The following is a 22,874-nucleotide window of genomic DNA, read 5'->3' as shown; positions in this document are numbered from 1 at the left end:
CCCTAAGCTGAGTAAACATACATAGAGCAACCAATTAAGCCAGCCTGCCACTAACATTACCTAGATTTACTATTAACATAGAACTCACCAGCAGGCAAAGTGGTACCTGAGTCTCTTATTCCGTTGTGCAGCCCTGGTGGTGTCGGTGATAAGTGGGTACTTGTGCTGTGCCATGCCGTCATGTGATGTGCTCCGGGCCTTCCAGCCGGGAAACCTGCCTGTTCTACTCCCTAACCCATACGCCGCTCTGGCTTCGCCACACAAGCCATGCCCACAGTACAGACCCCCCCCCACTAAGTATAGACCCCCCTACATCAGTACAGACCCCCCCTCAGAACAAACCACCCCCTCCTCCATTAGTACAGACCCCCCCGTCAGGACAAACCACCCCTCTCCCCCATCAGTACAGACCCCCCACTCAGAATAACCCCCCAATCAGTACAGACCCCCCTTTAGGACACCCCCCCAAATCAGTACAGACCCCCCTCAGGATAACCCCCCAATCAGTACAGACCCCCCCTCAGGATAAATCCCCCTCGGCATAACCCCCCCAATCAGTACAGACCCCCCTCAGGATAAATCCCCCCCCATCAATACATTCCCCCCCAAATCAGTACAGACCCCCTTCAGGATAAATTCCCCCCTCAGGATAACCCCCCAATCAGTACAGACCCCCCCCCCAGGATAAATCCCCCCTTACATCATTACAGACCCCTCTCAGCATAACCCCCCTCCCCCCAATTATTACAGACCCCCTTTAGGATAAATCCCCCCTCCAGATAACCGCCCTCCATCAGTACAGACCCCCTCAGGATAACCCCCCCCTCCATCAGTACAGAACCCCCCTCAGGATAAATCCCCCCCCCCCCCAGTCAGTACAGACCCCCCTCCCCTCATGCACCTTGGCGGCGGGCGGAGTGAGGATTCAGTTTGCAGCCGCACGAAGAGTTGTTTGCTCAGACTGTCACTCCAGGCAGCACACTTGTGACAGTTCAGGATGCAGCAGTGAGAGTGAGGGAGTCTCACACAGGGTTAGTGTGGCACCGGCAGTCTCCGTCCGGCTGAAGAGCCCTGCCTCCAAGACCCTCCACCGCACTCAGGATGGCGTCCCGCCCCCCAGTGACGCCACTGCACACACGGCATTTTCGGCGGCCGCGGGAGTCAGTACATATAGAGGTGGCGGTGGGGCCACTGGGCTACGGCCGCCCCTGCTTAAGCTGCTGCCTGTGTCCCATGGAACCATGGTAGGGCCAGCCTTGGCTGGCAGGGCCTGAAGAGGACTGACTGGGAGCAGTAGTCCACCATAGGTCAGCTAGCTCCAAAGACTTTTCCTATTTTTGCTGCTACATCAAAGGGACCCTCAGTCCCTGCCTGCAAATGGCCATTGCTAAGGCCTGATTGTGTCAGTCGAGCCTAACCATGTGCTAGCTGTACCTTCAGTAAAGTGTTGTGGAGGAGAGAGAGAGAGAGAGAGAGAGAGAGAGAAACAGTCTGCAAGCAAGAGATGTGCTGGAGGAGACTGGAGTAGTAAAGTGTACATAGAGGTTCCAAATTGATCATATATTGATCCAATTATTCATCTTTGGGCATCCCATAAACCCCTTACCCATCAAACTTCAAATCCCCTCAATAAAACAACAAAAAAAACAAGCATATGACTGTTCATTGTCCCAAGAGTGACTGAGAGGTGAAAGATGGGCTGGGCAGAGTAACAGGTGGACCACTACTTTCAGCAGCCCCTGTAGGGGTACCGCTACATTAGCATGACCGTTTCATTTCCAGTATTTTATGCATGGGTGCTCTCATGTAGGCACCTGGGTGCATTAAATTTTCTCCAGCCAGCAAAAGATTTTTCGGTCGGAAAAAGTTCCTATCCGAAAATGCGTTCGTCTGTATGCAATTCGGACACGCAAAAAATCACGCATGCTCAGAAACAATTCGACGCATGCTTGGAAGCATTGAACTTCATTTTCTCGGCTCATCGTAGTGTTGTACATCACCGCGTTCTTGACAGTCGAAAGTTCAAAGAACTTTTGTGTGACCGTGTGTATGCAAGGCAAGCTTGAGCGGAATTCCGTCGGAAAAACCATCCAAGTTTTTTCTGACGGAATTTCTGATCGTGTGTACGGGGCATAAGAATCTAAAGTTCAAGTTTGTTTCAAATCTTATATATACATAACATGACCTGCCCCTCACTGTTCTGCCAAGGCCGATGACAAAACCTGAATGAGTTTTAAACCCACTCAATCAAAACCTAAAACTATTTTTTTTATCTGTCTATCTGTTGGAGTCGCTCACTCTGATTCTCTGCAAGACTTCACCGGCAGTAGAATCGCCCATGTAACATGGTCCTAAGGTTGGCCAGTCAAGATAAAATTTCTCAAAAAATCGATAGATTCCCCCACCCCTGCTAAACAGTGTAGATGGAAGAATTTTCCCTTCCAGATATTGTATACCGACAGCCAGTTCCTGCCGACTGGCTGCAGTCACTAAAATCGACTGAGAATTTTTAGACCAAAGTTTGTTGAGTGGTACCAGCAAGCCCACCCAGGGGCGGATTAATGCACAGGCTGGTCTAGGCTACAGCCTAGGGCCCCACGTGTGCAAGGGCCCCCGATTGGCCATGATATTTTTATTAATTTCTATATATTTATGTATATGTAGAATAAAAAGCATGCCTGCGTGTTATACGAAGACGCCGATAAATGATTTTTTACCAAAAGGGGGTGGGGATCGGGCGGTCCGCCCCGGGTGCCACCCATTGGGAGGGGGGGTGTCAGGCCAGCTGTACCGCCTCTCCTGGCCCTGGGACAGCGCTGCCAGCATACTTTAAAGTTGAGAAAACATTACTGCCAGCCCTTTCTCATGCACAGCTCCTCGTGTGTCACTCTCAATGTAAATGGAAGTCTCTTAATACCTCAATTAAAGCCGCTCTGTCTTGCCGCTCTCCTCCTCCCCCCCGAGTGTAGCCTTTGATTGCAGGAGGAGAACGGTCATGTGACCGTCAATGAAACAGCAGAGGAGAGCAGTCACATGACCAGGTCATGAAGAACAGCATTAATTGAGGTATTTAGAGGCTTTGATTTACAATGAGTGACACAGGAGGAGCAGTGTATGAGAAAGGGCTGGCAGTGATGTTTTCTCAACTTTAGAGTAATCTTTCCCAGGAGACTGGGGGTCTCCTGGGAGTGCAGGGGGGCTTTATAATGAAAGAGGCCTGTGTGATATGCAGGCAAAGGGGTCTGTGTACTATGCAAATGTGAGATGTCTGTGTACTGTGCAGGGAAAGGGGGCTGTGTTATGTGCAGGGGATCTGTGTACTGTGCAGAGAAAGGGGGCTGTGTACTGTGCAGAGAAAGGGGGCTGTGTACTGTGCAGAGAAAGGGGGCTGTGTACTGTGCAGAGAAAGGGGGCTGTGTACTGTGCAGAGGGTTGTGTACTGTGCAGAGGGTTGTGTACTGTGCAGAGGGTTGTGTACTGTGCAGAGGGTTGTGTACTGTGCAGGGGGGGCTGTGTACTGTGCAGGGGGGGCTGTGTACTGTGCAGGGGGGCTGTGTACTGTGCAGGGGGGCTGTGTACTGTGCATGGGGGGGGCTGTGTACTGTGCATGGGGGGGGCTGTGTACTGTGCAGGGGGGCTGTGGGAAGTTTTTTTTTCGTGAAACTTCCCTCTTAATGTTAGGGTGTATGTTATATGCACTCTGAAAATGAAACAAAGGCGCCACTCTAAGTGCAGTAAAAAACATGGAGTTTAATAAAACTGTAAAAAGGTACTCACAAAGGTACATAGTGAACAAGCATGTTGGCAAAAGCTGCCGGATATCCTGGGAGTGAGTCTGGTCCGTTTCCTGGATTGCAGTGGTGTCAGATGGACAGGCTGCGCCGATGGATGTTGGCACTTCCTGCCGTTGGAACGCACGGTGGGAACCAGGAGGATGACGTCACTTCCGGAAGCGGCACGAATAGCTGACGCTTTTTTGGAGCTACGCTCCTTCCTCAGGCCTAACGTGGGCTGTGATTGGGCAGGGTTTATACAGCCAGTGAGTGAAACTGATAGGTTGACAAAACGCTCCGTGCATTGGATAATGCTGCAATCGTTCAGAGCTATTCGGGAAACCAAAAAAAACATCCTTCATTATTTCTTCAAACCCCTTTTTTCATCTCACACATTCTTTATACCCTCCTTTTTTCAGCATTACACGCCATTCCTTGTTTCATGGGCCCACACAGCACTATCAAAAAGGTCTCCCCATCCATTTTTACATTGTTTTTATTCTACATACACATAAATATATATAAATTAATAAAAATATCACTTAGATTGGCGCCTTTGTTTCATTTTCAGAGTGCTCAGAGGATTGCTTCTTTTTCTTCAATGAGGCTGCCTTCCACAAATGCTATTATTCCATGAACTTTATGGACATTATTATAGCCCTCATGGACATTATTGCAGCCTAATGTCATTCATAATTTTATCCTTTTTCCTTTCTTAAAACTGTATTGTTTTTGTACATTAATTCCCAATTGGGAGAGGGGGTGTACACTGTGTTGGGCTCAGCGCTCACTTTATACCTATATGTTGCCAGGGTTCATAAAGGTCAAATTGGTCTTCAAATAATACATCACTGCCTGGGTGCTACAGGACAGCAAAGCGGCAAAATGTCCGATAGAAAATACGATTTTCTGATAAAGCATGCTTAGGAGGGGGCCACACAAAAAGTAGCCTAGGGGCCCATGACCACCTTAATCCTCCACTCATAGCTTTAGTTTTGTCCAATTTGGCCAGAATCGGCTGACATTGAGCTGTGTATGGCCAGAATTACTCAAGGACTTTTCAAGTGGTACACTTTGTATTTTTTTTTTTTTTCAAAAGACCTTTGAATAGGCTTTAGTCCTTACTGACTTTTTTTTCCCCCAAGGCATCTGGAAAAATTAAAGTAGCAGATATGGTGATATCTAGTACCCTGCCGGAGACATATAATAAAATTGTGGAGAAAGCTGAGAATATGAGCCCGGAGACCATAACGCTAATACGTGTTGCTGATGCCAGATCTGTAAACATGTCTATGTCATGTGGTGAGTTCTGACAAGTCCATCTGTATAAACTATATGTATTTAAAGGCAATGTGCAATGGTTTTGTATACATTATATTGTAGTCAGGGCAAAGAAAAAAAATATTATACAAAATTTTTCTCAGTTAACTAAAATATTGCAAATTTCACATTCTCATGATATATAAAAAAAAAAAAAAAAAAAAGAAGATCCCGTTGTTCACATAGCTCAGTAGCTAAAACACACACACACAAGTAAATGAGCCAGAAGAGCAACTCTGCCTCTTCACTGCCTGTAGCAGGCTCCATAGAGGATTTCAGCTTCTGCTGTGCTGTTCCCTTACAGAAACCATACTACTCTGTGAATGCACAGTATTGGTTTTGGTGCTCCTTGTTTTTAAAACAGATTTGGCATAAAAACAGCTAAGGAACATTGGATTAAAAACGCATATAAACATATATACAGCTAAAATTAAATTGACCAGAAAACCAATATAGTCAGTGCTGGGAGAAGGCCTCTTAGCATCCAAAGCAAAAAGGCTAAAGTGCACCCCCCCCCCCATGAGCTGTGAACATATTCCACAGCAAAGGTTGCAGGCCTTGCCTTTTTTTCACCCCTCTCTGCTCCAGTACCGCTTCCATCTACTCCATGGCCTGGCTCTGATTATTTTTAATATTTTCTCACAAGACATAGTCGATTTTTGCCTTTTGGCACACCTCCCTATTTTGTGAGATGGGAAAGATTTATTGGTATAAAGTATGTAGCCTTCCCCTCAGTTCCATGGAACATGAAGAATTAATATACACACGCACACAAAAATAATAATTAAAACCAAAAGTGCCGTATTTTATACTCTACATTTTGAAATAATACTAAAGCATTTTTGGTATTTTGAAGCCCATCTGTTGGCACCAGAAATGGACCAATGCCATGGGGCCTCATTAAGTCTAGGGGTAGAAGAATAAGCTGTACCGTAAATACTCGAGTATAAGCCGACCCGAATATAAGCCGAGGCACCTAATTTTAACACAAAAAGCTGGGAAAACTTATTGACGCGAGTATAAGCCTAGGGTGGGGAATGCGCAGCTACTGTAAGTGGAAAAGACGGTCAACAATGCCCATTTGCAGCCTCACTGTGCCCATTTGTATGCCTCACTGTGCACATTTGCAGCCATAGGTCCCCCGAACTTCAAACTCGGTAGTTAAGAGTTCCTAGATGCCCCCTAGCTGCAGATGGACACAGTTGACCCCCAAAGGGTCCTGAAATGACATTGCTGCAGATGGACACAGTTGACCGACTTTGGGGCCCCGTATCTTGTTGCTAGGAACCCCAAATTTGGTGTGCAAACCCAGTAGCACTACAACATATCCAAAGCAGGGGTTCCTAGCATTAAGTGGCCCAGAGATACGGGTCCCCAAAGTCGGTTCCGAAAATGTCAAGCACTTTTCTGCAGCAGAGAATGACATTTTCCAAACTAAGTTTGGGGCCCCGTATCTCGGGACCAAGTGATGCTAGGAACCCCAGCTGCTTTGGATATGTTGTAGTGCTAGTTCCACTGGGTTTGCACACCAAATTTGAAGTTCTTAGCACCAAGTGGCCCCGAGATACGGGGCCCCAAAGTCGGTTCGGAAAATGTCATTCTCTGCTGCAGAAAAGTGCTTAACTCGAGTATAAGCCGAAGGGGGCATTTTCAGCACAAAAAAATGTGCTGAAAAACTCGGCTTATAGTCGAGTATATACGGCAGGGATATGCAATTAGCGGATCTCCAGCTGTTGCAAAACTACAAGTCCCATCATGCCTCTGCCTCGGGGTGTCATGTTTGTGGCTGTCAGAGTCTTGCTATGTCTCATGGGACTTGTAGTTCTGCAACAGGGTGAGGTCCGCTAATTGCATATCCCTGATATACGGTAATACTTCTACCTTATTCTTCAATCCAACAGAATTCCTCCATGCTGTGTGACTGGTCCCTCAAAGCTTCTTCTCTTTAGCGATCCAGCCGGTGATTGTGCTCTGACGTCACCACATACAATGCAGGAACAATTGCCCTGCATTGTAGGCGAGGACAGCAAGGGCCCATCCCCATTCTGGGGCATCGGAGGGAAAAGTTGAACACCAGAATCCTGCCAAATGTAGTGAATAGTGGAAAATTCTCTAAGCTTTTTGTTCTGCTGTGAGAGTCTCATGTTACTTTCACTTACTGTCCCGAAGACAAAGTTGACACTGCAGCAGGAAGTGAGGGTAAATCTCCAATGGGGCACAGACAACAATAAAAAAAAAAAAAAAAGCTGCCAGATAGTCTAGTCCTCCCCAGCTCTTCTCCTGTTTATTGCCATTGTGTCCCTGTTAGAGAGATTTTCCCTTACTTTCTGGAAGTAACAGGAAGTATGGGAATTGTGTTGCTACCAAGACAGGAAGTTACAAAACAGGGCCACAAACAAAAAAAATAAATAAAAAATTACAGAGATTCTAACCATCCTCTACTTTATCCAAAACTAAAAAAAATGGCTAGAGGTATACTTTAATCAATCAAAGCTACCAAGCAGACTCTTTCAATCTATTCTCTTACCACTCTCAAGAAACTAACTTAGGGCTCTAAATTGCGAGGGATGGGCAAGGGTCAGGCTCTCTTTATATACCAGGTGCCTATAATAAACAGGCATATGAAGTTGGGAGCAGGTCGTTCTGTACTTTAAAGGGGGGTTCGAGTTGAGGAGTTTGAACAAGCTGTGAGTAAAATGGTACCTAAACATTTGATTGTCTCCCTTCTTTTATGACAGTAAACCAACCAACAACTCCAAGTGTAGGCATACCTGCAAAGCAGTGTTTCACGAGCCAGTCGGTCTGCACAGATGAGTACTTGGTCATCAAACTGGAAAAGAACCCAGAGGTAAGAATAGACTTGCTGTCTAGTGGAGAACTGAAAAACTTTGGCCTGGTAGTCAAACGCATTCAAGTGAGCGTCTCGTGATAGGGACAATTTTTGATGGGCAGCTTGTTGGCTTAGTGATTAGCACTGGGGTACTTTGATCAAGTCCCACTCTTGGTACACGTTTTCCCTGTGCTTGCGTAGGTTTCCTCCCATGCTCCAAAGATATGCTGAGTATATTCTACTAAGTTTGTCTAAGATGGCCTCCTCACACTCTGCCCCAAGAGCAGCTAAAGAGAGAGTCCTCAGGAGGAAAAGCTCTATAGAGATGTAGCACCCTGGTGGTTAGACAGGGTTGCTCCTAAATTTACCTGCCAGGTATAGCTACCTTGGCTTATTGTTAGAGATCAATTGATTTCACCATAAGTCTAGAATTGCTGCACTTCTCTCTTTTGCCACTAGGTAGCCGGGTACCTAGCGGCATTAGAAAAGACAAGGGCAAAGCAAGGACAGATAAGGAGTATATAGGGTAACTCAGCCAATGGACAGGATTTTTTTTAAATACCTTGCTGTGCTAGGAGAACCTATATATTTGGGTGAGGTCAGGTGATCAGTGTTCTGTGCCACCTGGACAGCTGTCTGGGTGGACGTGTGTTGTACTGACCAGGCTGCTAGGCCAGAGTTTGGGCCTATCCTGGGCACATCTGGCTGCTAGGCTGTCTGAGGGCCTATCCAGAAGCAAGAGAGCAGCGCAGGGTTGGGATTGCGGCTTGCAGTCCAACCAGAATTGACAGTTCTGCCAGCCAGAGAACCTGTCATGGTGGGAGGTAGAGGGTTAGCTGTCGCCACTAAGGGACCAACCACCTTATTACCAGGGACCACAGTGAGTTGCTGAAGCAAGTACCGGAGCAGAATTCTCACCAACCGGGGACGGTGAAGAATCAGGAAACTTCAGCAGATATCAAGCCAGGGACCCAGCCAGCGGAGGTGACGCTTGCAGAGCAACCTTGTGTGTCAAGTAGAGGTCGACCGATATGGGTTTTTCTCTGGCCGATGCCGATGCCGATATTTAGAAATCGCGGTGGCCGATTCCGATATGTGATGCCGATTTTTTTTGGGCCGATATATTTGGCCGATTTTTTTTTTTTTTTCCCTTCATCTCATAAAATCTAACACTTAGACCCCTTTCACACTGGGGCGTTTTTCAGGCGCTTTTGGGCTAAAAAGAGCGCCTGTAAAGTGCCTGTAAAACGGCTCCCCTGCAGTCTCAGTGTGATATCCTGAGTGCTTTCACACTGAGGTGATGCGCTGGTTGGGTGTAAAAAAAAGTCCTGCAAACGGCATCTTTGGAGCGATGTATACCACCACTCCTGCCCATTGAAATGAATGCGCACCGCTGCCGAAGCGCCTGCAAAGCGTTTTGGCAGCGGCGCTTCAGGGGCGCATTTAACCCCTTCCTCGGCCGCTAGCTGGGTTATAAGCGCCCCGCTAGCAGCCGAATAGCGCCGCTAAAATGACGGTAAAGCGCCACTAAAACTAGCAGCGTTTTACCATCAACGCATGCCCGCTCCAGTGTGAAAGCAACCTTAAGTGATAAGTGATACAGAAATTTTTTTACATTTAAACATTAAACAAAACAAACCTCCAATCAGTTCACTTGTATGTAGAATTTAGAAAAAAAAAAAAAAAAAAAAAAACTATTTTAAATATTAAATACACAAAAACAGGTAATCAAAACTTTTGGACGAAAAAAAAATGGGCTAACTTTACTGCTTAGTTTTTTTTTTTTAATTCATTACTGTATTTTTTTTTTTTTAAATTGCGTTTGAAAGACCGCTGCGCAAATACCGCGTGACATAAAATATTGCAACAACCGCTATTTTATTCCCTAGGGTCTCTGCTAAAAAATATATATATAATGTTTGGGGGTTCTAAGTGATTTTCTAGCAGAAAATACAGGATTTTTACCTGTAAGCAACAAGTGTCAGAAAAGATTTAGTCTTTAAATGGTTAAACTGAGAATTCCTACGGAGTTCAGTCTATTGATAAAAAAAGAACTTGAAGAGATACAATGTATCTTCTTATCAGACTTGGCAGGCTGCCCAGAGGAGGAGGGATAACTTTCAGGCAACTTGCATTGACTCTATTACAGAAGTCATTTGCAAGTCACGGCTGAAGTTACAATCGGCCTTTTTTATCAGCACAATCGGCCGATGCCGATTAATTAAAAAACGCCAAATATCGGCCGATATATCGGTCGACCTCTAGTGTCAAGCCAGGGACCGAGCAGACCAGTGGGGTGAAGCTTCAGAGGTATCTGGAGAGCCAAGCTAGGGACCCAGCAGAGAGGTGGGGGTGACGCTTGAGGAAGATACTACAGTGAAGATTGGAGGAGCTCAAGGGATTCAGTGGCAGTGAATCATCTAGTCTAGTGAGAGATACTGGGAGCTCAGTGGGCTGAAGAACTACAAGAAGTGATTATAGTGGAAGTGAAGGAACTGTTACACTTTGTGTTAGAAACTTTTAAAGTTGCCATAAGAGACAGCATTCCTACACATGCAGATGTGGCATCTTGCTGGATGCCTTTCTCTGCATGGCTGTCCTCCTGTAGAAGTCTCGGAGTCTGCCAATTAAAGTTGCAACTGCTTAAGAGTGTCCTGGCCCTAACCCTCTCTCCCAAAGTTCTGTTGAAGAGAAATAAAATCTCTCTGCATTCAAGAATTGTCTGGCACCCAGGAATCTAACTTGCATTACACCCACTATGCCTCACAACCCACTCTGTATGGAAGGATGTCAGCAGTTCTTGGCTCTGAAGGTTTTCATTGGGCTAGAGGGGGCCTGGGACCTTGCTACAGAATAATTGTTTAATCAAAGAAATTGTACCATATAAAAAGCGTGCCATTGATTGGTGTGCATGGTGAAAGCTGGGAGTTCCTAAACATGTTTGAAACATTTTTTCACGATCAATTGGCTGCAGCCTCTGATTAGTGAATTTTGAAAATGGCCGGAGCAGGTGTTAGACTACAGAGGTGTCAGATGGGGGAATCCTCCATCTACCTGGTTTGTGTGTATGAAGGAATCTGTCTGCTGGCTGAATGAAAAATAACTTTGTGTAGGGCCAACTTTAGTGCCACCCCCATCAGAATATTATTACTAGTCTAAGAGCAAATGGTCCACTACTCTACTTGTGTGAAAAAAAAGATTTAAAAATTTGTTTGGGTACAGTGTAGCATGACCGCGCAATTGTCATTCAAAGTGCGACAACGCTGAAAGCTGAAAAATGGCTTGGGCAGCAAGTGCCCTGTAGGCAAGTGGTTAAATACCAGGATTGCATTACAGAGTACAGAGTTCAGGGGGGTTACACACAGAGTGCAAAGTCCAGTGCCCCGCATGCATCCCAGCATGCAAACCTGATGGACAGGCTGCTCCCGCAGTCTTCTGGAACCTGTCATGTGTCCCAGAAGGCTGCGGGGGGGTAGGGGGGGAGGGGGAGCCAAACTTACGCACAGATCACCGCGGTGATCTGACTGGAAGAGGGAATGGGTACCTGTCAAAACCCCCTCTCGCCCAAAACGTGGAAAATGTGGCGGGGGGGGGGGATTGGGTGCAAACAAGTGGAACTCCCCCTTTTTGGTGGAGCTCCGCTCTAGGCATGCTTAGGCTTATAGTAACATCGCATGATATAAGTTTTGTTTGGGGGAAATATTAAAGCTCAAAAAAGTTAATGTTTTTGTTTCCTAGTCTAGTTGTCAGCTTCCAGCACCTGAGAATGTGCACCTCAAGGACCCCAAATGTACTGCTAAGCTGGAAGAGGACTCACTGGTGCTGGTTGCTTCGAGGAACGAATGTATGTCTAATTATGCGAGTGGTTATATAATGAACTCGGTAAGTAAATTGAAGAGCTATAAAGGGAAAAGTATAGTGTATGTTCTGTGTGCACATTATGATTAGAGGGTTTACCTAAAGTCTAACAATACATTTGTAGCACTAACTCTCGGTGGAGCTGCTGGTTTAAAGCGGGCTGTTACCTTCACTCTCGATACCTCTGTTTCACCGGCACCGGGTCTAGGGTTCCGTTGAGTTTACCTCTGGACGGTATAAGCACCAAACACTTGAGTATGTTTTCCAATGCTTTAATGAACAAGTAATAAAGGAAGTAGCAGGAAAGCTCAAATACCTTTCCTTAGTATTCTTTAGAACATTCTTTGGAATTGAACACTTGTAATTGAATGCGCTCCCCTTGTGGGATTCAATCTTTGCCCACCTGGATAGGCCTCTCTCACTTGCCTAGCAGCCAGTACGCAGCAGTCTCTGCTACAGACTTGTTTAGAATGAAACCCGTATGATCCTCTGCCACAGGATGTATTGGTTTGCAATGAATGTCAGACACAGTACTTGAACCTTTAAGCCAACCCGGCAGTACTATGCAGTAAGATTACTTCAGGATACGTCCTCCAACTGAGTCACCAGGCCCCTCTCCAGACCAGCACTCTGCATGATGCTTCCATGACGGGTCCTCCCCTGGGATCTCCTCGGTTGTCCAGCTTCTTCACTCAGGATAGACAGCTCAGGACCATTCCTCTGCTGCTGTGGTAGGCCCCAGACAGGCTTCTGGGCCCACCCACATGCCGCAGCGACGTGGGCCTCCGGAACGGAGGGCCACGAGGTGGTACTCTTAACGCATACCTGTCGGCCAGGAGGGCCAGCAGGTGGCTGAAAACCAACCCCCAGAACATGGCATCTGTCCCATAAATACCCTCTCCCAGAATGCAACTCGGAGGTCCACCTCCACCGAGTTGTCTCCGGGACAGAGGAGCACTCATACGCTTCGACACGTTGCTTTTCCAACACCAGCCCATGGTGACGACACCAACCGGCACAGTGTGGAACTACACGCAACTCAGCCAAGCTGGAACAGAGGCAAACCTACCTTCACCTAACAAGTAACCCACAAGATTTACCTATCAGCGGTAGATTAAAAATCTACCAGCGCTACACATTTCTATATGGTCTTTTAAAAATGCCATTGAGAGGGTTTTTATTATATCCATTTCACAAGAGCAAAACAAAGCTGTTCAACCAACCAGAAATGGAACTGATAAAAGTCCAAAGGCAGAGGGCACAGGAAGTTATCAGCTGGGATTGTTATCACCATGGACTACAAAATAGCTGCCCTATTATGAAGAAGAGAGGGAGGTGCTATGTAGTCCTAACACACTTTCTGTCCTAGGGTGACAGTGCTGCTCAGTATAGTTGGCAATAGGGTTGCATCAATACTGATATTGGAATCGGTGACAATACTAGGCATTTTCAAGAGTATCAGTACTCGTGAAAATGGTCCGACACCGGAACCGGATAACGGAAGGGACGTCAGCTTGACTGCCTACTCCCCCCCCCCCCTCCGGCCAGTGCCATCCCCGCCTCCTCTTCCCAGTGGCGTCGCTAGGGGCAGGCCCGCGCGGTGGGCCGGTCTGCCTGTCCTAGCAGCCCACAAGCCTTGTCTCCTCTCTCCCCACCTCCCTCCTCCAGCTCTGACTCCCGGCCACACAGAGCGCTTGATCCGGGCTCTCCCTGGCTGGATGCTGAGGCAGCGAACAGGAGGGGCTCTGTATGTACGGGTACGGCGGTTTCCTGTTGCACTGCCCAGCCAGCTCCTCTCGGGAGACAGAAGATGCGCCCTGCTCTCCATGGCTGGAATTATGGGGTTTCTCCCAAGATTTCAGTTGTGGCCCCCCACCATGGACATTGTAGCCGCTGAGCTTCTCCCCAATCCACACACTCAGGGCTGGGACAAGAGGGGGAGAACAGGAGAAGTGTCAGCGGCAGAGAGGAGAGAGCTGGGAGGAGGTGCAGGCTCTCTCCCACCCTGTTAGTGACGTGCTCCTCTATAGAGCGGAAGGATGCCTCTTGTACCATGCCTGCAGTCTCTGACAGTCTTCTGTACCATGCCTGCAGTCTCTGACAGTCTCCTGTACCATGCCTGCAGTCTCTCTCAACTACCTTGCCCTTACTTACCTTCTCCCACCCTACCCTCACCCAACTCCCTAACAACCCCCCACCCCCACCCCACCTCCCAAACCACCCCTCTACCTACTCTTTCTAGGCAATAAAAAGAGAGGGGGGGGGGGGGGTGCTGCGCTACCCGGAGGGTTTATGCTTATTGGTATTGTTAATAATTCCTACTGGTCATAGGGCAAGAGGCCTCGATAGAATAGAATGTATAAACCTACGTAAAAAATCGCATGAGTTGGAGTAATAAGTACGCATAAATGGGTGTAGTAGCTAAAAATGGTTGCATATATGTTGATCCAACAGGTGATTAATATAAATATAAATATAAATATGAATATAAACAATAATACATATAAGTTGATCCAAAGGTGATAAATATAAGTAAAACCAATTCAGCATGTGTTTAAAATTATTCAATCCAATAGTACAATATATCAAAGTGCTCGTGCTCTCGTGCCTTAAATAAAATAATCCAAACTAATACATATACTGAAGTGCAAAAATGAAGCAATAATGAAGCTCGCCGCTCGTAGGATACAACGCTGTATGAAAAAAACTGCTTAATGTGAGTACTCTGTACATTGTACATGTGAATAAAGTGACCCCAAGAAAAACATACTTCACTATTTGGGTACCTTGTCCTATATTTTACATACATTTGAGATGTGATGTGGAGGAGGAGCTAGGAGCCGCACTGTCCCAGGACCCCAATTAGGACCACAACTAGATACATCCAGCCCCCAATAGGATCCTGCAGAGCCAGCAAGCTTGGACACAAAGACGCAGGAGAGACCCAGGACCTTGGGATTTAACATCTTATATGCGGTTGACCTAGCACCGCTAGGTAAGGGGCCATTACCTACACTAGCGCATGCTGCATGAAGAGGACACAGAGTGTTTTATCTGCATATCACCACCCCACTGTCATTTTTATTGCTGTGTTTGAGCACTGTTCTTCTGTGCACCATTGATTAATTTTGTCTCTGGCTGCACAAATTTTTTGGACACTCGATTACCTATTAATTAATTTTTTGTGGACACCAGCAAGTACATTGGATTAATTATTCATTTATTTATTCACGTGACTACCCACACTGCGTTTGCACTTTTGCACTGGTCGCAACACCAGGATCAGGCGACCATACCTCTTTTTTTTTTTTTTTTCCTGTTTGTTTCACTTGATACATTGATTTTTTGTAATATTATTGCTTCATTTTTGCACTTCAGTATATGTATTAGTTTGGATTATTTTATTTAAGGCACGAGAGCACGAGCACTTTGATATATTGTACTATTGGATTGAATAATTTTAAACACATGCTGAATTGGTTTTACTTATATTTATCACCTTTGGATCAACTTATATGTATTATTGTTTATATTCATATTTATATTTATATTAATCACCTGTCCATATATGCAACCATTTTTAGCTACTACACCCATTCATGCGTACTTATTACTCCAACTCATGCGATTTTTTACGTACGTTTATACATTCTATTCTATCGAGGCCTCTTGCCCTATGACCAGTAGGAATTATTAACAATACCAATAAGCATAAACCCTCCGGGTAGCGCAGCACCCCCCCCCCCCCCCTCTCTTTCTATATCTTATTCGGGCTTTTGTCTGGGCCCTTATTTCGGTGCATGCAGCTGTCCAGCGATATATGTGTTATACAGTTGTAGAAGTTGAGTTTGTATCTTGTACGACCACTACATTTTTTCCAATTTGGTAGCGCAGGAATAGCTCCCGTTTTTACTTCCTAGGCAATAGGTATCGGTGATTGGTATCGGCGAGTACCTGAAAAAAAAAGTATCGGTCTTCGTACTCTGCGTTTAAAAAAATGGTATCGGTGCAAACTTGTCACCCGAATACAGAAAGTGTGTTAATAGCAGGATTACCAGGTTTCCTTTATTACCAGATAAAGGGGGGAAAAAAGTAAAAAAAAAAAAAAAACGTGTTCTTGGGTTTATATACACTAAGTAGTATTGAATGTGTCCTTTATATTTTATATACATTGCAGATCACTGCTCCGTAGGTGTGGTGGCTGCATTTGTTCTCTTTTTTCAAGCTTTTGCTCTTTTTTCACCTGGTGATCTGGCCAGTAACTCACCTCCTGTATTAGAGTTCCCCCACTCTAGATGAAGGAGGGACAGAGACACTTTAGGACAGCAATATTAGTCTGGGAGGAGGGGTGTTTTAGATGTGCTATCAGATTTAAATACACTAACAAATTGAAGCTAAACTCCAGTTAACAATTTTTTTGTATCAATAGTTTTTATTAATTATTTTTAGTAAAATGAAGAAAAAAAGATTGTTTGGTAGAGCAGCGAACAATCCTTGCACGCTCCAAGCAAGGAGACATACAAATGTGGGGCTTAATAGGCATTAAGACCATAACACACAAGTTAGGTCTGCCTTGAGGCCCCCAACACACTTTAACTAGGATATAAGACAGGACAGTAATTAATTATAAAAATACTGAATGAACGTTTGAACTTCATGAACTCTACGAGGCAATCATCCAACTAACTACCTAGCAGTTACAGAAAACATTTTTTTGCCATTTTGGGATACAAGTTTTACTGAAATAAAAAACGGTCATTGTAAGCACTCATTAGTGGTAAATGGTTTGTCTCAACCCTCCAACTGCTAAATCTGCAGGACAGCGTGTTTTTTTAAAAAACAACAGACATGCAGGCAGAATCACCTGCTGAAAATGAATTAAAGCCTAAAAAAGAAAACAAATGCAGGCATCATGTCTAAGAACTGGTAAGCTGCTTCGGCTGAGTGAGCTCCTCCATCCCGCTCACGTTCTGGCAGGCGCTGGTTCTTCCAGAGTACTAATTGCACTCTATGGGGTGACATCTCCCCTCCCCCGTAATAATACACACATTGGGGGGGGGGGGGGGTAATTGCAAATGACAGATCAGTCCCTCCACAGAGATGCAAGGGCAACTGTGGTCACCAGAGCTCCAACCCACAGTCCAAACCTCTACGGACCCTGACGTAAAGGAGAACGCTGCTGACTGTGATGTAAGGAAGGAGGGGGGCCAGAGACCACCTTACATCAGAGTTCCCCTCTACATCAGTGTCCGCAGAGTTCCCCTTTACATTATGGTTCCCAGTTTCCCCCATACATCAGAGTCCGCAGTGTTCCCCTGTACATCATGTACCCCAATGCCCCCCTTACATCAGAGTTCCCCTTTACATCAGGGTCCGCAGAGATCCCCCTTGCACTGTAAGGGGGAACCATGCAGATTCTGATGTAAAGGAGGAAAAAACTGATGTAAGGGGAACTCTGATGACTCTTGTGTAGGAGGGGGGTGGGGGCTCTGGTGACCAGAGACCCCCTTACATCAGAGCTACCCATTACATCACAGTCTGCAGTGTTCCCCTTTACATTAAAGTCCTCATCATTCCCCTTTACACATATAAAACTATTCTTGTAAATCGGGCCCTGATAATAAATGTTCAATTTTGTGTTTAGTACCACAATAAATAAAGAGCCGTGTAGGCAAGTCACAAGTCAAACGGGCCGGAGCAGTTACCAGAACAACTGACCAGGCCTGTACGATTAGGAACATTAAACCTGATTGGTAAATTAAGTGCTTTAATCTGCCACAAAAAATGGCAGTCGAATTTAAGATTAATGCTGCCATTATGCTTGAGGGTGCTTAAAAAAGAAAGAACTGGGTGCAATGAAATAGAAAAGACAATGACAATGTGGTACTGACCATCATAACATGAAACAGGTGGTGTTGTCTTATTCTTTTTTTATTCCATCTTTATGCTACACATTGGATCATAATAGTATTTACAATAACTACATATACTGTATAACTTTATTTCTGTTTTACTTTTCTCCCGTTTCAGCTGACAATAAAAGGCAAGAAGGATTCTGAGGAGGTATGTGACCGTGCATTTCATAAAACTCGTCTACATTAGAATTAGTACCTTTGATCAGCTATAAAACATATTTTTGGTTTTATTATGGAAAAAAAAATTATATATAGATATATATATCTATAGATATCTATCTATAGATATATATATCTATAGATAGATAGATATATATAGAGAGAGAGAGAGAGAGAGTAATGAGTGCTAATATTTACTTACCATTCACCACAATGTCATGTACGGTTTCCTGATCCGCTCCACTTTTCCCACTTCATCCTGCTAGCAAGGACCCCGGTTCTTGCTGAAGGACATCCAGGGGGATTTCTGATTTTTACTCCATTGTCTGCCTCTGGTTGTCACTTCTGTCTCTTCTTTCACTGTAACATACAGAATGGTCAAAAACAAAACACTATTACAATGTAGATGGGTCTGCATTACAGTATATATATTGTGTCCAGGTCCAATCATCTGTTCCTAACAGCAGATAACTGCTGGATGTGCGGATTCTTGCAGGCAGATGCTTACAGCGGGGGAGATGTGCAGCTCCTTTCAGCCTGACATTGTTATATGGGTTGAATGGCCACCATTGATCGTAACACCTGAGATTTCGGCTGCTAGTATCCAATAGATACTAGCAGCTAAGACAGGAATCCACGGGACGGCACTTTTTGCCCAAATAAATAAGGCCTTACTCTCTTCTGCGACTTGCCAATCTATTGTTGAACCATGTTTGCATATTTACCATCTGGAAATGGTTGGCCAAAGAGATGGACAATTTGTTTAGGACTTCTAGAGAACAACTACATTCGAGTGTGAAGTTAATTCATACACACTCTTATCTAGGCAGAGCCGGCCTAAATACTATCCACTATACTGTATAGTGTGAAATATTTACACATCATCAACCTGTAGACGGGAACATCCCAACACGGGCAATGCGTTCTATTCATGGGCACAACTAAAAGGCCTAGTTGCCCTTCTCTAACATTAGTGGGTGTCCCTGCTCCCGAAGAGAGCTATGACGTTACGTGTACCTCTACCTGCACCTATACAGTTTCATGCCCCACACTCTACCCTACTTGCTTATTGGTCAAACGGGTTGACCATTCCTCAGATAGACCACAAGTAATAATAGATGCGAATCCAATGCATTTGCAAAGCTCTCCAACTTCGGGGTGGACAACTTCAGGGTAACACAACGACAGCGTGTGTATAACTTCGGAGCACAGCATGTTCCATACTTAGCTTCTCACTTTAGTATTTGCCTGTGGTCAGCACTTTTCCCCCAATCAGGCACACTGCTAATTCTATCCCCAATTTCAGTCCTACTCGGGCTGTCAGGATCTCACCATGTATTGTCCAGCTGAGGAAAACCAGACACTAGGAGCTTTACATGTTTGAATAACAGCCCACTAAGTCCCATGGGGGCCAACTACAGTTTGAGCTCCTGTCTCCTCCTACTCTCCACCAGAATTTCCAATATATATTTTGTAGGAAGGTGCCACCTAGAGGCCAAAATAGGAATGATGCCAACACCCCGTTACAAACCCCTTTCCCCAGACTCTGATCACAACATATATGTTAGTATTATGTGTGCACTTGGTTCATTTGTGCTGCTGTGTTGTATGTGTGCGCTGGTTTGAAAGACAAATGACTGGAGGAGATTTGTCAATTGCATTTTTTTCGTTCTTCATCAGGTATTGGCTTGTAAAAGTCCCACCATCCAAATAGAATTGCGCCATGGTGGTGATCTCCAGCTGAACACAACAACAACTCTGGATCCAGACCAGACCATCCAAGTGAAGGTAAGTTATTTTTTCATTTTTTTAGGGCAGCTGATCCTAATGAAAGCAGTCATGTCAATTTCCATATAAACACAATTTCTAGATTCCACCATGGTGCTTGTAACTATCAAAGCTGCAATGTGCCATAAGATGAATTATAGGTGGGGCACACAGCCACCCACACGTCCCGACGGCCAGTGACACATTTCTGTGCATGATAAAAGGCTGGGGCTGCTGCCCTGCATACTAGTGCAATCTGACAAAACCGTCATTGTTGCTGCTCAGTTTGTACATTTTGTACTATGTACTTACAGTGCCATGAAAAAGTATTCACACCCCTTGAAATTTTCCTCATTTTGTCATGTTACAACCAAAAATGTAAACGTATTTTATTGGGATTTTTTGTGATAGACCAACACAAAGTGAAACGTAATTGTGAAGTGGAAGGAAAATAAATGGTTTTCAACATTTTTTTCAAATAAATATGTGAAAAGTGTGGTGTGCATTTGTATTCAGCCCCCCCCCCCCCCCCCCCGAGTCAATACTTTGTAAGACCACCTTTAGCTGCAATTACAGCTACAAGTCTTTTTGGGGATGTCTCTACCAGCTTTGCACATCTATAAAGTGACATTTTTTTTTAAATTTTTTATTTATAACAGGCAAGGGGGCCCACATGGACCAATACAATATACAATAGATCCTCAGCACACAAAGTTACATAACATACCTATATGGTACAATAAGCATTGTTATTGAAAGGTAAATGTATACATCTTGGTAGGCACAATTACATTTTGGTCAAGGATCATTCTCGTTTACTGTGCAGCATTACTGAGGTTGCAACCAGGAAGTGTGCATGTTAATATCAGGAGGCATTTCACTTTGGAGAAAGACATATGTGTTTTCTGAGTTGTGTTGAATTAAGTTAGTACGGTCCCATGAGCTCCCTCCCTTCTTTTTCCTTTATTCCCCAAGAATTGTAGAAGTGTCCTAAGACTAGGAAAAGAGAAAGAGTGAGAGGAGGAGAAGAGAGGGGGGGGGGGGGGGGGAGGGGCTGAGGGGAATGTTCCCCGCGATCATGGAGTGAATTGAGTAGTTGCTGAGATGCAACTGTAATGCTATATATTCTGTATACTGTGTTTAGGAATTGAATTTGCTTTGTGGATGTTCAATGAGCCAATGTAGTTTCTCGTAGAGCCTGGCCCTCGCTTGAGTATATGAACATGTTCCACAACTGCCACGTTTTGGAGAATTTTTCCTGTCTGTTTTGTGCAGTATGAAGGAGGTCTTCCATTTTTTTGATTTCTTCTACTTTTTTGATCCATAAATCTATGGTTGGTGGAATTGTGGACTTCCAATGTAATGGGATACAGGCTTTAGCTGCGTCCAGAAGATGTCGGATCACAGACTTTTTGTATGTCTTTGTGTGAATGTTTGATGCATGTAGGAGAAAGAATGCTGGGTCATCGTTAATATTGTAGTCTGTAAATTTCTGTACCGTCTTCCGTATTGTTTGCCAAAAGTTCGTCAGTCTAGGACACGACCAGAAAACATGCAGTAGTGTCCCTTTTTCTGTTTGGCATCGCCAACAGATGTCAGATGTCGTCGAGAAGAGTTTGTGCAACAGTGCTGGGGTTCTGTACCAGTGTGATATAATTTTGTAATTTGTCTCCTGAGTTTTGGCACATATGGAGGATTTGTGTGTAAATCTAAGTATTTGTTGTTTCTTGGTTATGTTAAAACTACAGTCTAGTTCTTTTTCCATTTAAGTAAGCCTGGTGGGACGAAATCTGATGGGGGTGTATTCAGAAGGTTATAGGTCAGAAAGAGCGTGTGTGGTAGTATCCCCGGGGTTGAACATAGGTCTTCAAATGTGGTGAGTAGTTGTATATTCGTGGGAGGTTGGATGGTTTTAAGGAAATTACTCAACTGAAACGCCCTCAAGAAGTCCCGTCTAAACGGGCCCATGGGGTCAGTAAGTTCTGTGGTTGTTTTCCAACGTCCTCCAGAGCTAAAGTGGGAGGCTTGGTATAGACCTGACGCAACTAGATTCCCAAAGCCCGCATCCTGCAAGCCTGGTGTAAACAGTGGGTTCCCCAATATTGGATATAGAGGGGAGTTTGATGAGGACAGGGTTCCCCGCAAGAGAAGTCGAGCACAGATTTGTATAGTGTTTCCTATTAGTGGGTGTCGCTTAATCCCTATTGGGACAGCTGGGTAACACCAAGGAGCCCTCCGAAGAGGAACTGTACTTTGGTTTTGTTCTAGATGGGTCCACAGTTTGGTTTCTTGGTGACGGCACCAGTCTATTAATCTCCCCAGATGTACTGCCTGGTAGTAGGCACGGACATCTGGTAGTGCTAGGCCACCGGATTGTTTGGGGAGGACCAGTATTTTGTTTGTGAGCCGCGGTCTTTGTTTGGCCCATACGAATTCCGTAAATGTCGACTGCACTTTCCTGAAATAGGTTACAGATATGTTTACAGGCAGGGCCTGCATAAGGTAGAGGAATTTTGGGAGTATGGACATTTTTAATATATTACAACGATCTAACCAGGAGTGTAGACCCGAGAGTGACATTTTTGCCCATTCTTTGCAAAATAGCTCAAGCTCTGTCAGATTGGATGGAGAGCGTCTGTGAACAGCAATTTAAGTCTTCCCACAGATTCTTAATTGGATTTAGGTCTGGACTTTGACTGGGACATTCTAACACATGAATATGCTTTGATCTAAACCATCTTTTTGTAGCTCTGGCTGTATGTTTAGGGTCATTGTCCTGCTGGAAGTTGAACCTCCGCCCCAGTCTCAAGTCTTTTGATAACTAACATTTTTTCTTCTAAGATTGCCCTGTATTTGGCTCCATCTTCCCAACAATTCTGACCAGCTTCCTTGTCCCTGCTGATGACAAGCATCCCCACAAGATGAGGTTGCCACCACCATGTTTCACGGTGGGGATGGTGTGTTCAGGGTGATGTGCAGTGTTAGTTTTCTGCCACACATAGCGTTTTGCTTCATTTTACTCTCATCTGACCAGAGCACCTTCTCCATAGGTTTGCTGTGTCCCCCACATGGCTTCTTGCAAACTGCAAACGGGACTTCTTATGGCTTTCTTTCAACAATGGCTTTCTTCTTGCCACTCTTCCATAAAGGCCAGATTTGTGGAGCGCACAACTAATAGTTGTCCTGTGGACAGATTCTCCCACCTGAGCTGTGGATCTCTACAGTTCCTCCAGAGTTACCATGGGCCTCTTG

The 22,874-nt window shown here is 45.0% G+C and overlaps 1 protein-coding gene across 1 annotated transcript in view; it reads left to right on the top strand.

Moving 5' to 3' along the window:
• The window catches only part of ENG (endoglin), an 85,856-nt gene that overhangs the window by 46,301 nt on the left and 16,681 nt on the right, over nucleotides 1-22,874 (top strand). The window contains exons 7-11 of the mRNA XM_073600456.1: nucleotides 4,919-5,075; nucleotides 7,832-7,941; nucleotides 11,662-11,805; nucleotides 17,812-17,844; nucleotides 19,536-19,643. Coding sequence (XP_073456557.1) covers nucleotides 4,919-5,075; nucleotides 7,832-7,941; nucleotides 11,662-11,805; nucleotides 17,812-17,844; nucleotides 19,536-19,643 — 552 coding nt within the window. The remainder of the gene's footprint in view (nucleotides 1-4,918; nucleotides 5,076-7,831; nucleotides 7,942-11,661; nucleotides 11,806-17,811; nucleotides 17,845-19,535; nucleotides 19,644-22,874) is intronic.

Source organism: Aquarana catesbeiana, linkage group LG09, assembly GCF_042186555.1.
Source record: "Aquarana catesbeiana isolate 2022-GZ linkage group LG09, ASM4218655v1, whole genome shotgun sequence".
Lineage (NCBI taxonomy): Eukaryota > Metazoa > Chordata > Amphibia > Anura > Ranidae > Aquarana > Aquarana catesbeiana.
Note: the sequence above shows the minus strand (reverse complement) of the source record. Positions and strands in the feature narration are given on the sequence as shown.